The sequence below is a fragment of the Scyliorhinus torazame genome, chromosome 21 (genome assembly GCF_047496885.1).
Source record: "Scyliorhinus torazame isolate Kashiwa2021f chromosome 21, sScyTor2.1, whole genome shotgun sequence".
In the NCBI taxonomy this organism is placed as follows: Eukaryota; Metazoa; Chordata; class Chondrichthyes; order Carcharhiniformes; family Scyliorhinidae; genus Scyliorhinus; species Scyliorhinus torazame.
Genome location: NC_092727.1, coordinates 97,069,273 through 97,085,221, shown reverse-complemented (window position 1 = coordinate 97,085,221; position 15,949 = coordinate 97,069,273). Strand labels below are relative to the sequence as shown.

The window sequence follows — 15,949 nt, the reverse complement described above, 5'->3', positions numbered from 1 at the left end:
ACTGCCAATGAGGCATCCCCTGCTGCATATTGCCTATTTTATGGTTGGGAATATCTATTCCTGCTCACTCACTGTCCATGAAACGTGTCCTTCCATTCATCAGCTGCTCACTGCCCCTAGGGTGTGTGGCCAGTGGAAAACAGTGATGGCTGACAAACATGTTAGAATGAGAAAGACTGCTAAGCAAGACCTTCAAGCTCACTGCTTGGCCTATTCCTGGCGTATTAAAACCTGTAGTAAATAAGATTTGGTATTGCTTTGTAACAAAATTAAAAGAATAACTGGCAACTTTGGTAAGGAACATAAAAGAATCCTAATGCTAAAGTATTGCAATGATCATTCCATTTTTAAGTGAGGCGCATTTGCTGCTTTGCTCATCCACTAGGTGGCAGCGCTACATCAGCAGCAGGCAGACTGACGATGTTGATACAATATTGATCTAATTGGACACTTCAAATGTGAAACGTCCAATTTAATGACCACTTTTTGTTTTTTGATTCCTTATAGGGCATTTCAAAATCAAACAGTTTAATGCAAAAGATGCACTTCGGTCTATTGAATTTTAAACTTTCCTATCAATGCAGAAGATCAGGAGGGCCCATTTTGATTGTTTTCGGCAAATAATAGCTGTTGGAGATGATTCCGAGTCCAAATGATCATTACATTGCTTCATACTCTGCTGGGGAAGATTTAAACACTAAATTCCACATATACTGGTCCTACTGAGAGGCTCTTGAGAAAGCATGACACCTCCTGGAAGAACGCAATATCCACTAGATTTTGTTTCACGCAGATCATGTAGCCTTTGAGAACAAAGCCTTGAGAGAACAAAGTCGATCAGGACAATGCCACTGGGATCATTGCAGGCCATACTTACAATTAATATTGAAATTTGTTTACACATTTATATTTTAATGACCTACTTAATTGTAAGTGAATATACACTGAGAGGTTATGCTATGTCATATTTCTCCCCGTGTCTGCGTGGGTTTCCTCCAGGTGCTCCGGTTTCCTCCCCCCAGTCCAAGGATGTGCAGGTTAGGTAGATTGGCCATGCTAAATTGCCCTTTAAGTGTCCAAACGTTTAGGTGGGGTTACTGGGTTTAAGTAGAACTCTTCCAAAGGGCCGGTGCAGACTCAATGGGCCGAATGGCCTCCTTCTACACTGTAGGGATTCGATGTGTCACCCCTATGATGTTTATGATAGTTCACATCTTTCGAGAAAACATTTGACTGATGGTAGACATTTTTGGAATCTTATTGTTACAAACCACGTTGGGGTATCCCAACTCGTGGGGGTCCAGTGTTTTGTGTTTGGAATGGTGAGAGGAATCACGTGGAACCGTAGTGAGAATGACCAGCCCAGTAATCATGCAACAATTATTGAAGACTACGTATTAAATTAAAGAAAAGCTGAACACAAACATACATGAACAGGACTATAATACTCTAAGATAATTAAGTATATTAATCACTAAACACATACATAGTTTATGTAGAACGTACACCTTGTTCCAAAATATATCTACGATCCCTGAACTCCTTAAGACTGCCCACTTCCCCCAAACAACATCCGCATTAGTAAATCTATAAGTCAAATCCAGTTTATAGTTATCGCACAATACGGGACAGATAATAAAGTCTGGGGAATGTCTTTTCCTGGTCCAGCAAAGATATTTAAACTGCCTTTACGAAGGTTTCTGCACTGTCTTGACTTAGATGCAGGCCCAGCCTACTGGCTGTGAGTTGTGGACTGCCACTCCAGCGGTTAGATGGAAACTGGTCTCTTAAGCGTTGCTTAACTGGGAGCCAATGTCAGTGAGCTCAGATGTGATGAGTGAATGGAGCAGTGAGAGTTAGGACATGGGAAGCAGAGTTTTGAATGGCATCAAGTCCAGGGCAGATAGAACATTGAATTTTTCAGAGGCACCAAAGGCAAGGATGAGAGTTTCAGCAACAGATGAGCTAGGCAGGGGGCGGAGTCAGGTGATATAATGGAGATGGAAATAAGCAGCCCGAGTAATAGCATGGAAACCTGATCAGAAATTAAACATGACACCAAGTTTGCCAACAGTCTGATTCAGAGTCAGACAATTGCCTGAGACTGATCTGGAGTTGTTGGCAACAGAGTAGAATTTGTAGCGGGGAATAAAGACAACGGCAGCAATGGACATCAGACAAGCAGTCTGACAATCTCGAGACAGTGAAGCGGTTTGCAGGAGTGAAGATGAGGTATAACTGGGTGTGGTTAACATACTTGTGGAAACTGACACTGTTTTCAGATGATATCGCTGAGGGACAGCATGTAGTTGATAAATAGGATAGGAGGATGCCAAGGATAGATCCTTGGAGGAATACCAGAAATAATAATGCAAGAGAAATTACAGGTCACAGGATTTCTATCCAAGTTCGCAGCTCTAGGAACTGCTGTAATATTGAAATCCCTTCTTGTAACCGAGGGTGAAGCTGGGTAGCTGAGTTCATGAAGTCTTCCACATTTATAATTCAGGGGAGCAAAATAGAAGCTAATTCTTGTGAGTTCGCTGACATGGATGTATCTGTACTGGCACATGTCACTCTTGGTGTGAGTGACAGCAGATTCTGGGGAAAGGCCTATGGAGCCCCTTCCTCAAGAGGTCTAAGACATGAGGTTAAAATGCTGCTAAGAAGGTATTGGCCATATCCCTGCAGTTATGTTTGGCTGAATAAGCTCAATGTTTGCAAACCAAGGGCCCAAGGGCCCATGAGTTTAAAAATAAATGAAGCTGCATGTTATTCAAACCAGAAGGCATACATCTTTTTTCAGTTGACAAAAAAAAGATTTAACATTGGAAGCACTGAAAACGTCTGCAAACTGGAATTAATTGCATAGGATGTCTAGGGAAACAGATTCAGGTATTCACCGGAGGATTGAATTTTCAAAAGTATACTTTATTCATAAAATATGTGAAAGAACATTACACACATTTCCAGAATGGCCATCACAGAAAGTGCAATAATATTCAGGTTTTTCTTTTACAGAGATCATGTTGCACTCTGAGGTGCTTCAATACAAGCAAATGGACATTACAGACATTTCAAAATGGTCATTACAAAAGGTGCAATGTACTAAGTTGTCTACACAGATCATATTGCACTCTGAGGTGCTTCAATACAATTGTCATATAAGTAATATTCACCATATACATTCAATGTGAGTCAGACAGCCCAAAGGGTTCTATACAAATTCCAGCCCCTCAATTCTCCATGTCTGAAAGGTTGTTCCCCATGGTGCCTCTGCAGTGGCTGCCCCAAGCTTTAGTGCATCCCTTAACACGTATTCCTGGACTTTGGAATGTGCCTGTCTGCAACAATCCCTCGTGGACAACTCTGCATTGGAAGATCAACAGGTTTCAGGCAGGCCGAAGAGTGTCTTTCATCAAGTTGATGATCCTCCAACATAGAATTTACAGTGCAGAAGGAGGCCATTCGGCCCATCGAGTCTGCACCGGCTCTTGGAAAGAGCATCCTACCCAAGGTCAACACCTCCACCCTATCTCCATAACCCAGTAAACCCATCCAACACTAAGGGCAATTTTGGACACTAAGGGCAATTTATCATGGCCAATCCACCTAACCTGCACATCTTTGGACTGTGGGAGGAAACCGGAGCACACGGAGGAAACCCATGCACACACGGGGAGGATGTGCAGACTCCGCACAGACAGTGACCCAAGCCGGAATCGAACCTGGGACCCTGGAGCTGTGAAGCAATTGTGCTATCCACAATGCTACCATGCTGCCCCTGATATTTGTTTTGGAGTGATAAACCACCTCATTTCTCTCAAGATGTAAAGGCACATTCCTCAAGATGTAAAGGCACAAGGTGAACAACAGTCTCTTTTCCACCACGGTCACATGCAGACAGGGTGCGACTCCGGGTGTGTGCAAAGGATCTGAGGGGGAGGGCCTTTCTCACCTCTAGCGAAGCCACATCTTGCCGCTTGTTTGAAAGTTCTGCCGATGAGGCATTCTGTCAAATGACTTTGATAGTCTGCTCAGGGAACCATCCAACAGGTTCCATCATCTAATAATACTATTTATTAGTGTCACAAGTAGACTTACATTAACGCTGCATTTGAAGTTACTGTGAAAATCTCCTAGTCGCCACACTCCGGCACCTGTTCGGGTACACTGAGGGACAATTCAGAATGTCCAATTCACCTAACAAGCATGTCTTTCGGGACTTTTGGGAGGAAACCTACGCAGACAAGGGGAGAATGTGCAGACCTCCGCACAGACAGTGACCCAAGCCGGGATTCAAACCCAGGTCCCTGGCGCTGTGAAGCAACAGTGCTAACCACTGTGCTACCATGCCGTCCCTCCTTTTCCCATCATCTACTTTTCCCTTAGGGCCTCTAGAATGTCACATGCTTACCATTGTCTGATGGACTTGTGGTCCTAGGTGTTTTTCTGCATAACCTTTTGAACAAGGTGGTGGGGCACAGTCCAACTGCTTGGAAGTGTCGAAGGAACTCCTACAGCACCACCACTGGAGAAAATACAGATTGCAATCATTGCCTCTGAGTTACAGCAGATTTCCTTGGGCCCCTCCCTCTCTTCATATATGTTGTCATAGACCTGGGTGTACAAGGAACAATTTCAAAATTTGCAGTTGAAACAAAACTTAGAAGTATTGTGAAAAGTGAGGAGGATGGTGAAAGGCTTCAAGACAGCACAATAAATGTAAAATTTTGCTTTATAATGCTCCTGTGAGGCATCTTGGAATTTGAATTGTAAAAGGGCAGTATGTAGACACAGCAAGCAATTAAGAAAGTTAATGGAATGTTATTGACAATTTCGTGGGAATTGAATACAAAAGGGAGGTTATGCTTTAGCTATAGAGGGCATTGGTGAGACCACATCTGGTGCACTGTGTATCGATCTCCTTATTTAAGGAAGGATGTAAATGTATTGGAAGCTGTTCAGAGGTTTATGAGTCTTATACCTGGAATGTACAGGCTGTCTTTGAAGAAAGATTGGACAGGATAGGCTTGCGTCCGCTGGAGTTTGGAAGAGGAAGAGTTTTTAAATAAAACACAAGATCCGGAGGGGTCTTGACAGGGTGAACGTGGAGAGGATGTTACCTCTTGTGGGAGAATCTACAATTAAGGGTCACTAAATATAATGTGTTCTCTCAGAGGATCGAGAGTCTTTGGAACTCTTCCTCAAAAGGCAGTGGAAGCAGAGTCTGTGAGTATTTTGTAAGGCTGAGGTAGACAAATTCTTGATCAGCAAAGGGGTGAAAGATTATCGGGGGTAGGCAGAAATATAAAGTTGAGGCCACAACCTGATCAGTCGGAGCAAGCTTGAGGGGCTGAGTGACCTACTCCTGCTCCTAATTTGTATGTAGAATATACGGACAAGTGTCAGATTAAGTTTAATGCAGAGAACCGTGAAGTGATTCATTTTGGTAGGGAGGGAGAGGCCAGGTAACATAAAACAAAGCGTACAATTCTAAAGGGGCTGCAAGGGCAGTGGGGTGTGTGGCTTTATGTGCAAAAATGATTAAGGTGGAAGAACAGGATCAGAAAGTAGTTTAACAAAAACAGACATGATCTTGGGATTCATAAATAGATGTATTTATTCTTCCAGTTATTTTTTTTTCCAATTAAGAGCCAATTTACCTTACTTGCACATCTTTGGGTTGTGGGGGTGAAACCCACGTAGACACGGGAGAATGTGCAAACTCCACATAGACAGTGATCCAAGGCTGGGATCGAACCCGGGTCCTTAGTGCCGTAGGCAGCAGCGCTAACCACTGCACCACTGTGCCGCCCATAAATAGATGTATTTAGTTCAAAAGTAAGGAGGTTACGATAAAGCAGCATAAAATACTGTTTACGCCTCAACTAGAGCATTATGCCCAGTTCTGGGGACCACGCTTTAAGAAGAATGTGAAGGCGCAGAAAAGACTCACACGGGTTCAGGAATGAGGAACTCTAGTTACGTGAATAGATGGGAGAAGCTGGAGCTGTTCTTTTTGGGAGAATACATAGAGAAGAGATTGATCAAGGTGTTCAAAATCATGAGGGATCTGGACAGATGAAAGGATCCAGAACCAGAAGTCACCAATTTATGGCAATTGGCAAAAGAAGCAATGATAACACGAGGAAGAATCTTGTTACACGATGAGTGTTTCGGATCTGGAATACACTGCCTGAGTGTGCATTGGAGGCAGATTCAATTGAGGCCTTCAAAAGAGAATTGGATAAGTGTCTGAAGAGAAAATAATTTGCCGGGCTGTGGGAAAAGTGGAGAGCCGACATGGACATGATAGATCGAATGGCCTCCTTCTGTGCTGTAACCATTTCGCGATTTTATGCTGAGTTTGGGACCCTCTAGCAGGAGCACTGATAGAACAGCACAGATCATGTACTGCCTTTGTTTAAATAAACAACAAAGATATAAGTGTAGCAAAAGAGCTAATAATGACCATAGTAAAAGGGAACCGCAGATCATTAGCAGATAACTTACAAGTCTAAAGCAGGGGTGATAACATGGATAGGTATATGAAAAAATAAAAATGATAAAATGGTAGAGAATTGGGATTAGTGTTGATGGTATTAGTTAAACCAGAGTTGGTCCCTTGGGTGAATGGCAATGGTAAAGTGAAGGACATGCCAGATGAGGTTACCGGTTGAGCTGGAATACAATTCTGCTGCTGCCGATGGCCCAAAGGGTACCATGAATCCCCTGTCTTGAGCTGGTTGATGTGCTCAGAATCTATCCCAACATAATGGAGGATGTCCTCAGTGGTGTTAACAAGTGGAACTTTTGAAAAGTTTCTTGTAAAGAATTTTCAGCTTCTTTTGAATTCCTGCTTGGGATTTGTTGCCCTGCACTAATTCAATTAGAAAAGGTAGTAGTAAGCTGCCTTCTTGAACCACTGGTCCATATGGCAAAAATACACCCACAGTGCGGTTAAGGAGGGAGTTCCAGGATTTTGACCCAGTGCTGGTGAGAGAACAGAAATATACCTGTCGTTCCAAGTCAGGATGGTGCAAGTGTCGGTGTCTCAATGTGTCTGCTTCCTTTCTAGATGAAGGTCATGAACTTGGGTGGTGCAGTTGAAGGAGCCATGCCAAACTACTGCAGTCCATCTATACTGCTGCCACTGTGTCCTGGTAGGAGAGGGATAATATTTAAGGTGGTGGATGGGGTGCCAATCAAATGTACTGTTTTGTCCTGGATCATGTCAAGCTCCTTGAGTTTGTTGGAGCTCCACTCAGCCAGGTGGCGAGTATTCCATTGCACTCCTGTTTAATGCCAGATGTAGATGGTTGGCAAGCATTAGGCTGCCAGGAGATGAGTTTTCACCACAGATTTCTGACCTGCTCTTGTAGCCACATTTATGTGGCAGGTCCAGTGTCGTTTCTGCCAAAGGTAACCTTCAGGATGTTGATGGTGGAGGATCAGTGCTAGCAATTGCATTGAATATCAAGAGGAGATGGTTAGACTCTCTCTTGTTGGAGATGGTCACTGCCTGCCTTTTGTGTGGCACAAATGTTATTTGCCACTTACCAGCTCAAGGCAGACTGTTGTCCAGATCTTGTTGAATATGGGCATGGACTGCTTCAGAATGAGGTATGGCAAATTGTACTTACACCTTGCAATCAGCAAACTTCCCCATTTGTAACTTTAAGTTGGAGGGGAGATCATGATTGAAACATCTGGAGACAGTGGGGCCTTAGTCACAACCTTTCGGATGAGTGGAGGCAAGGTCTTGGAGTTCAGATGATTGGCCTGCAACAATCACCTGTGTGCTTGGTATGACTCCAACCACAAAGAACAAACAAAAGTACAGCACAGGAACAGGCCCTTCGGCCCTCCACTGTGCCGACCATGCTGCCCGCCTAAACCCATTTCTACACTTCCTGGGTCCGTATCCCTCTATTCCCATCCTATTCATATATTTGTCAAGATGCCCCTTAAATGTCACTATCGTCCCCGTTTCCACCACCTCCTCCGGCAGCGAGTTCCAGGCACCTACTACCCTCTGTGTAAAAAACTTGCCTCGTACATCTCGGGCAGCATGGTGGTTAGCGCAATTGCTTCACAGCTCCAGGGTCCCAGGTTCGATTTCCGGCTTGGGTCACTGTCTGAGCAGAGTCTGCACATTCTCCCCGTGTGTGCGTGGGTTTCCTACAGGTGCTCCGGTTTCCTCCCACAGTCCAAAGATGCGCAGGTTAGGTGGATTGGTCATGCTAAATTGCCCTCAGTGTTGGGGTGGGTTACTGGGTTATGGTGATAGGGAGGAGGTAGGGTGCTCTTTCAAAGAGCCGGTGCAGACTCGATGGGCCGAATGGCCTCCTTCTGCACTGTAAATTCTATAATTAACTCCTCTAAACCTTGCCCCTCGCACCTTAAACCTATGCCCACTAGTAATTGACCCCTCTACCTTGGGGACAAAGTCTCTGACTATCCACTCTGTCTATGTCCCTCATAATTTTGTAAACCTCTATCAGGTCGCCCCTCAACCTCCATCATTCCAGTGAGAACAAACAGAGTTTATTCAACCGCTCCTCATAGCTAATGCCCTCCATACCAGGCAACATCCTGGTAAATCTCTTCTGCACCCTCTCTAAAGCCTCCACGTCCTTCTGCTAGTGTGGCGACCAGAATTGAACACTATACTCCAAGTGTGGCCTAACTAAGGTTCTATACAGCTGCAACATGACTTGCCAATTCTTATACTCAATGCCCCGGCCAATGAAGGCAAGCATGCCGTATGCCTTCTTGACTACCTTCTCCACCTGTGTTGCCCCTTTCAGTGACCTGTGGACCTGTACACCTAGATCTCTCTGTCAATATTCTTGAGGGTTCTACCATTCACTGTATATTCCCTACCTGCATTAGACCTACCATAATGCATTACCTCACATTTGTCAGGAGCTAAGTGTAGTATTAGGTGGAACAGTGGCTAGTACTGCTCCCTCACAGCACCAGTAACCGGAGTTAGATTCCACCCTTGGGTGACTGTCTGTGTGGAGATTGCATGCTCTCCCAGTGTCTGCATGGATTTTCTCCGGGTCCTTTGGCTTCCTCCCACAGTCCAAACATGTGCAGGTTAGGTGGAGTTACAGGGATATGGCAGAGGAAGTTGGCCTAGGTAGGGTGCTCTTTCAGCGGGCCAGTACAGACTTGATGGGCTGAATGGCCTCCTTATGCACTGTAGGGATTCTATGGACAGTTCTTTGTAAGGAGCTCCAAACTGTAGTAATGAAATGGGTCAAAGTAAGCTTGAGAGCCCATGTCAATCAATCCATTGGTTTAAGTTTGGGGGGAAAACCCAAATCATTTGTATGTCAAAACGCTAGATTTTTGAAGAGTTGGTCTTTGGATTCATGCGACATTGGGATTGGCACGAAATGAATTTAGATCATGAAACCTTCAATATAAATGCTGATGTTTTTCTTATTTCACAGGGTGTTGGCAAATCTTCTTTTACTGCTTTCCTGAGATGTGAAGCTGCCTTTCTGAATCTTTGTGGTCCTCGCGCTCCTCTACGGCAGTGTTTTTTCAAACATTTTTGCCTGGGACCCATTTTTATCAACTGGCCATCCTTCGCAATACACGCCGGCTGATCTTTGTGACCCATGCCAGCCGGTCTTCGGGAACCACTCATCCCAAGCCACCACTTTCGCTTACCATTTTTCAGAATCTTTTTATTTAAGTCATTTTCATATAAACAAACAAAAGCAGATGAAAAACCAAATTATAAACAACCAGTCCCCCCTGCTCCCCTAATACCGCCCACTTCTCCAATCCCGCCTTCCCCATTTTAACCCCCTAATCTTTATAAAGTAATCTTTATTGTCACAAGTAGGCTTACATTAACACTGCAATGAAGTTACTGTGAAAAGCCCCTAGTCACCACATTCCGGCGCATGTTCGGGTACACAGAGGGAGAATTCAGTGTCCAAATTACCTAACAGCATGTCTTTCGGGACTTGTGGGAGGAAACCGGAGCACCCGGAGGAAATCCACGCAGACACAGGGAGAACGTGCAGACTCCACAGAGACATTGACCCAAGCCGGGAATCAAACCTGGGACCCTGGAGATGTGAAGCAACAGTGCTAACCACTGTGCTACCATGCTGCCCTTACCCTCCTCCCCTCCCCCAGTTGACCCCTCAAACCTCCTTAAAGAAATCAAGAAACAGCTTCCACCTCCGAGTGAACCCACCCACTGACCCCATCAAGTTGAACTTGGCCTTCTCCAGCCTCAGGAATTCCGCCAGGTCGCTTACCCACACCCCTGCGTTCGGCAGCTCCAAGTCCCGCCATCCGAGCAAAATCCGTCTCCGGGCTATCAGAGAGGCAAAAACCAGAACATCGGCCTCTCTCACCCCCTGGACTCCTGGGTCTTCTGACACCCCGAATAGCACCTCTCTGGACTCTTCCACTTCCACTCCCAGCACCTTGGACATTACGTCCGCAAACCCCTGCCAGAACCCCTTCAACCTTGGACACACCCAGCACGTGGGTGTGACCCGATTCTTGGCTCCCTGCATACCGTCCACATCTAATCTTCCCACCCCCCAAAAAAAACTACTCACCCTTGCTACCGTCATATGTGACCCGGTTATTACTTTAAACCGGATGGAGCCTTAACCTCACACATGACAGGACTCACCGCCCCTTTGCATTTTATATCCCCCACCAGGGCCCCTTCAACTCCTTGTGGACATCGGACACCTTCCCCTCCCCTACCTTGTCCCTTTACAGCACCTTGTCTTGCAACCACAGGGGCGGCAGCACCTCTCTCCTCACGAAATCCCAGACGTGCAGGTTCCTAAAACTGCTCCCCTGGCAGCTCGTACTCTTCCTCCTTGTAAATTTGCCCCCTATGAACAGATCACCAAATTGCTTGATCCCTGCTTGCCACTGCCCCCGAAACCACTCATCCAATGCCCCCGCACCGCCCCGGCGCAAACCTATGGTTGCCGCAGATCGGTGCCCACACCAAGGCACCCTCCAGTCCCAAATGCTGCCTCCACACCCTTAGAGCCAACACAACCATCACTGGACTCACGGACTCCATTTTTGCTACAGGTGAGCCTGCTTGGTCCTCCCAACCTCACTTACTTTGTCATTCAATGTTACATTTCTGCTACGGACTTCAGTTGATGATTTAAGTTCTCACTGCAAACGTTGAAAAAAACTATGCTTAGTCTTCAAATCACTTGTTTTGAGGGTTTTAATCTTTCATTTGCCAGCTCAGGTATAACATACATGAGCTTTGCACCCTTATTTGCATTGGCACAATTAATAAACCCATACCTCAAGGAATAATTTTTATGCTGCTTTGTTACTGATATCAGCGTCTTCTTCATGGGTTGTTCACCAGAGGCCGTGGAGCTCACGACAGCATTGCTGGCTGCTACAGAAGGGATCTCATCGCTGGAGGGATCTTTCTCGCACCCAGAGCATGTGACGTCAGTGTGCGGGGCAGGTGAACTGCTGCTCTCTGCCGCCGCTTCTAGAGAGAAGACCCCATTGATTTTCGAAAAGGATCTGGGTCAGCGTGCTGATGTCAGGAGGAGGCAGTCTGCCTTGCCGGGCTCCGGGCCACTGTCCAGGGGGCACGCAAGTGCGTGGTGGCCGGCATTTCTGAAAGCTAGCTGTGGCTGTTGGGCACTTCTTCCTGTGATTGGGAACGCTGCGACCCATGGCCGCTGTGGTGAACCACGTTCCACTGTTACTCACTGCTGTATATATATATATTCACTGTTATTGTTTGTTCCATTGCTACTTATTGTTGTTGCTGCTTCTGTTGGCTCTGCCCCTCTGGCTTTGTATATAGTTGGCTGATCTGTGGCCCTGCCCCCAGTAAGGGACCAGCAGCAGGCAGGCACACATCTCAGTTTATTAAAGCCACAATTTAGTTCTATAACTCGCTTCGTCTGTTATTGATAGTCCATCAGCCGCGCCATCCACCCATAAATCACGACCCCGAGTTTGCAAATGACTGCTCTGTGGAATGCTCCAAATCCTGCCCATTCCATTACAACTCCCTCTGCAGTGAAGGTATTCAATGTTCTACTCACAGTGAATTAAACACACTGCACTGTGGCTATGAAGTGTCTTGGGGCATTCTACTGTTATGAAACACAATACCAAGAAATCTGGAAATATATATATATATATATATAAATAAATAATTTTTTTTCTTTTCTTCGAATTAAAATGTAAGCCATGGTGCAAAGACACATTTACTGTCCTGCAGGAGTTTCTTTATAGGGGCGGGGGAATCTCAAATCTTAAAATTCTCTGTGGAGAATGATATTCAGATAACAAACACCCGGCCGCCCGCTCACCCACCCCATGGCCAGGTCCGCTCACCTCGGGCGGGAGCCGCTCCCAATCCCGGCCGCCGGCGCGCACGCGCCCTTGCACTACGGTCAGCGCAGGACCTGCATTCGGCCGGGGACGCAGCCACGCCAGTTTTTCCTCCTCGTTCACAGGGAGGCGTCTCCCTCTGCGTTTATTTCAGTATAAAATCTGAAAGTCGAAAGGGAGTGACCGTGGCCCTTGTTTCCGCGGTGAAGCCCCCGGAGGAGAGGAGGGGGGGGGGTTTGTTCAGGCGGTGGTTTGTTCAGGCGGTGGTTCTGGCCCTACCCCGGTCGGGTCCTGGCGGCAGGGCGGCGCGGGGGCTGATGGGACCGGCCGAAGTTGTTGCCGTGGAGCCGGAGGCGCCGGGCGAGGCGGCCAGATCCTCCATGGAGAAAGTAGCCAGCGAGAAGCTGCGGCTGATCGCCTGCTTCCTGGGAGTCTTCGTCTGTTACTTTTACTACGGGATTTTGCAGGAGTCGATGTGAGTACTCGGGAGCCCGGGAATTGAGAGAAAGGAGTTCCCTGGATTAAATGGCGGTGCAGCTAGTTCCTGGATCGTCAGCATTGTGTGGAGCAGCAGTGGGACTGGGTCAACCCCCTTCCCCCAAGCTGGCTGGAAATAAACTTGTTACACTAAAACAGATAATCAAATGAAATACACATGATTACATGATGCACTGTTGACATATTACAGCTTTGGTTATTCTGTAATTGTAGAGTTAGATTTATTATAACCATGCATTGAAAACCAGTTTTAATATAGGATCGTTTCATACCCTCTCCTTCCTTTCCATTAACCAATCCTCTTCATGCTAATATGTTACCACCCCCACTAATGCACCTCCACCTTGTGTATTACCCTTTCACGTGGCAACTGTTTGAAAGCCTTGCAAGCCCAGTAATGCTACATCTACTGGTTCCTGCTTATAGACCCTACTAGTTACATTCTCAAAAAAAAGTGATTCACTGATGAAGGAGCTGTGCTCTGAAAGCCAGTGATTTGAAACAACCTGTTGGACTTTAACCTGGTGTTGTAAGACTTCTTACTGTGCCCACCCCAGTTCAACGCCGGCATCTCCACATCAAAAAAAAGTTTGAATATGTGCAGGTTAGGTGGATTGGCTGTACTAAATTGCCCTTAGTGTCCAAAGACTTGTAGGTTAGGTGGGGGTTACTGTTGGGTATGCATTGCAACCCCTGTACAAACAATTACAGGGATAGGGTTGGGGGAAGCAAGCCTTGGTCAGGTACTCTTTCGGAGGGTCGGTGTAGTATTGATGGGCCAAGTGGACGCCTCCTGCACTGTAGGGATTCTATGAAATAAATTTGTCAAACATAATTTCCCTTTCCGAACATCATGGCTGATTGTATCATGATGTTCTAAGTGCATGTTAAGACTTTCTTAATAAGTAGCATTTTCCCAAAGACTGATGTCAGAACTACTGGATTGTAGTTTTGTATTTTCTTTCTCATTTCTTGATTAATGGTATTGCATTTTCTAATTTTCATTTGCTGGGACTGTTCTATAATTTTAGAAAGCCATAACCAGTGCATCCATAATGTCTGCAACCATCTTAGACCCTTGGATGTAGGTCATCAGGCCCCTGGGATTTGTTGGCATTTAGTACCTTAAGACTCCAAGATGTTCTCTTTGCTGATTTAATACATGAAGTTGGCACAGTGGTTATAATAATAATCTTTATTGTCATAAGTAGGCTTAGTATCCTACCTGGCTGCATCACAGCCTGGTATGGCAATTGCTCGGCCCAGGACCGCAAGAAACGTTAGAGAGAAGAAGGTTAAGAGGAGACTTAATAGAGGCATACAAAATGATCAGGGGGTTAGATAGGGTGGACAGTGAGAGCCTTCTCCCGCGGATGGAAATGGCTAGCACGAGGGGACATAGCCTTAAACTGAGGGGTAATAGATATAGGACAGAGGTCAGAGGTAGGTTCTTTACGCAAAGAGTGGTGAGGCCGTGGAATGCCCTACCTGCAACAGTAGTGAACTCGCCAACATTGAGGGCATTTAAAAGTTTATTGGATAAGCATATGGATGATAATGGCATAGTGTAGGTTAGATGGCTTTTGTTTTTTGACTTCCCATGTCGGTGCAACATCGTGGGCCGAAGGGCCTGTACTGCGCTGTATCATTCTATGTATCTATGTAGAGTCGTGAACACCGCCCAGTCCATCACACGAACCTGCCTCCCATCCATTGACTCCATCTACACCTCCCACCGCCTGGGGAAAGCAGGCAGCATAATCAAAGACCCCTCCCACCCAGCTTATTCACTCTTTCAACTTCTTCCATCGGGCAAGAGATACAGAAGCCTGAGAACACACACGAACAGACTCAAAAACAGCTTCTTCCCCGCTGTTACCAGACTCCTAAATTACGCTCTTATGCACTGACCTCATTAACACTATACCCTGTATGCTTCATCCGATGCGAGTGCTTATGTAGTTACATTGTATACCTTGTGTTGCCCTATTACGTATTTTCTTTTATTCCCTTTTCTTCCCATGTACTTAATGATCTGTTGAGCTGCTTACAGAAAAATACTTTTCATTGTACCTCGGTACACGTGACAATAAACAAATCCAATCCAGTCCAATCCAATTAACACTAATGAAGCTACTGTGAAAAGCCCCTAGTCGCCACATTCCGGTGCCTGTTCTGGTACACAGAGGGAGAATTCAGAATGTCCAAATTACCTAACAGCATGTCTTTCAGGACTTGTGGGAAGAAACCGGAGCACCCGGAGGAAACCCACGCATACACGGGAGAACGTGCATACTCCACACAGACAGTGACCCAAGCCGGGAATCGAACCTGGGACCCTGGAGCTGTGAAACAACAATGCTACCCATTGTGCTACTAGGTTAGCACTGCTGGCTCACCGCACCAGAGACCCAGGTTCAATTCTGGCCTTGGGTGACTGGAGTTTGCACGTTCTCCGCTTGTCTGGTTGGGTTTCCTCCCACAGTCCAAAAATGTGCAGGTTAGGTGGATTGGCCATGATTAAATCATGAGGTTACGGGGATAAGGTCAGGGAGTAAGTCTAGGTAAAGTGCTCTTTTGGAGGGTTGATACAAACTCAATGTGCCACATTGCCACCTTCTGCACTGTAGGGATTCTATGGAAGTTCCTCAGTCTTATAGCCCTTGATTACCCTCTTTTATGTAATTTACGTCCTATACTGTGAAGACAGACACAAAATATTTGTTCAAATTCACTGCCATTTTCTTGTACCCAGAGATCATTTCCCTCCTTTCTGCCTCTCAGAAACCAAAGGTTGTTTTCACTATTCTTCTTTTTATATACTTGTAAAGCTCTTATAATCTGTTTCTATATTCCTGTCTGGTTTACTCCAATCTATTTTTTTTTGTTTTAATCAATATTTTGGTCCCATACTAACTGTTATTATAAATTGAATCCTTCCCTGATACTATTCTGCACCCTTTCAAACCCGTTATCAGTAGCCACTTCCTTAAAATACCAACCTGTAATTCCACTTCATAACGGCATGGTGGCACAGTGGTTAGCACTGCTGCATCATAGCGCCATG

At 45.7% G+C, this 15,949-nt stretch overlaps 1 protein-coding gene and 2 long non-coding RNA genes across 5 annotated transcripts in view; 2 read left to right on the top strand and 1 right to left on the bottom strand.

Annotated features, from left to right (window-relative positions):
• LOC140398430 (uncharacterized) overlaps nucleotides 1-11,993 on the top strand; it is a 202,117-nt gene extending 190,124 nt beyond the window's left edge. Inside the window, exon 3 of the long non-coding RNA XR_011937483.1 lies at nucleotides 11,393-11,993. This is a non-coding gene — a long non-coding RNA (uncharacterized lncRNA). The remainder of the gene's footprint in view (nucleotides 1-11,392) is intronic.
• On the bottom strand, nucleotides 2,911-12,448 carry LOC140398429 (uncharacterized). Of its 3 annotated transcripts, none has more exons than XR_011937481.1 (2): nucleotides 12,388-12,448; nucleotides 2,911-4,620 (listed from the first exon to the last, which is right to left on the bottom strand). It is a non-coding gene; the product is annotated as an uncharacterized lncRNA (long non-coding RNA). The 3 variants fall into 3 exon arrangements; XR_011937480.1 differs by lacking the exon at nucleotides 12,388-12,448 and adding an exon at nucleotides 11,326-11,471; XR_011937482.1 differs by lacking the exon at nucleotides 12,388-12,448 and adding an exon at nucleotides 7,020-8,107.
• A 142-nt stretch (nucleotides 12,449-12,590) lies between these two features.
• slc35b1 (solute carrier family 35 member B1) overlaps nucleotides 12,591-15,949 on the top strand; it is a 36,106-nt gene continuing 32,747 nt past the window's right edge. Inside the window, exon 1 of the mRNA XM_072487105.1 lies at nucleotides 12,591-12,859. Coding sequence (XP_072343206.1) covers nucleotides 12,702-12,859 — 158 coding nt within the window. The 5' untranslated portion in view covers nucleotides 12,591-12,701. The remainder of the gene's footprint in view (nucleotides 12,860-15,949) is intronic.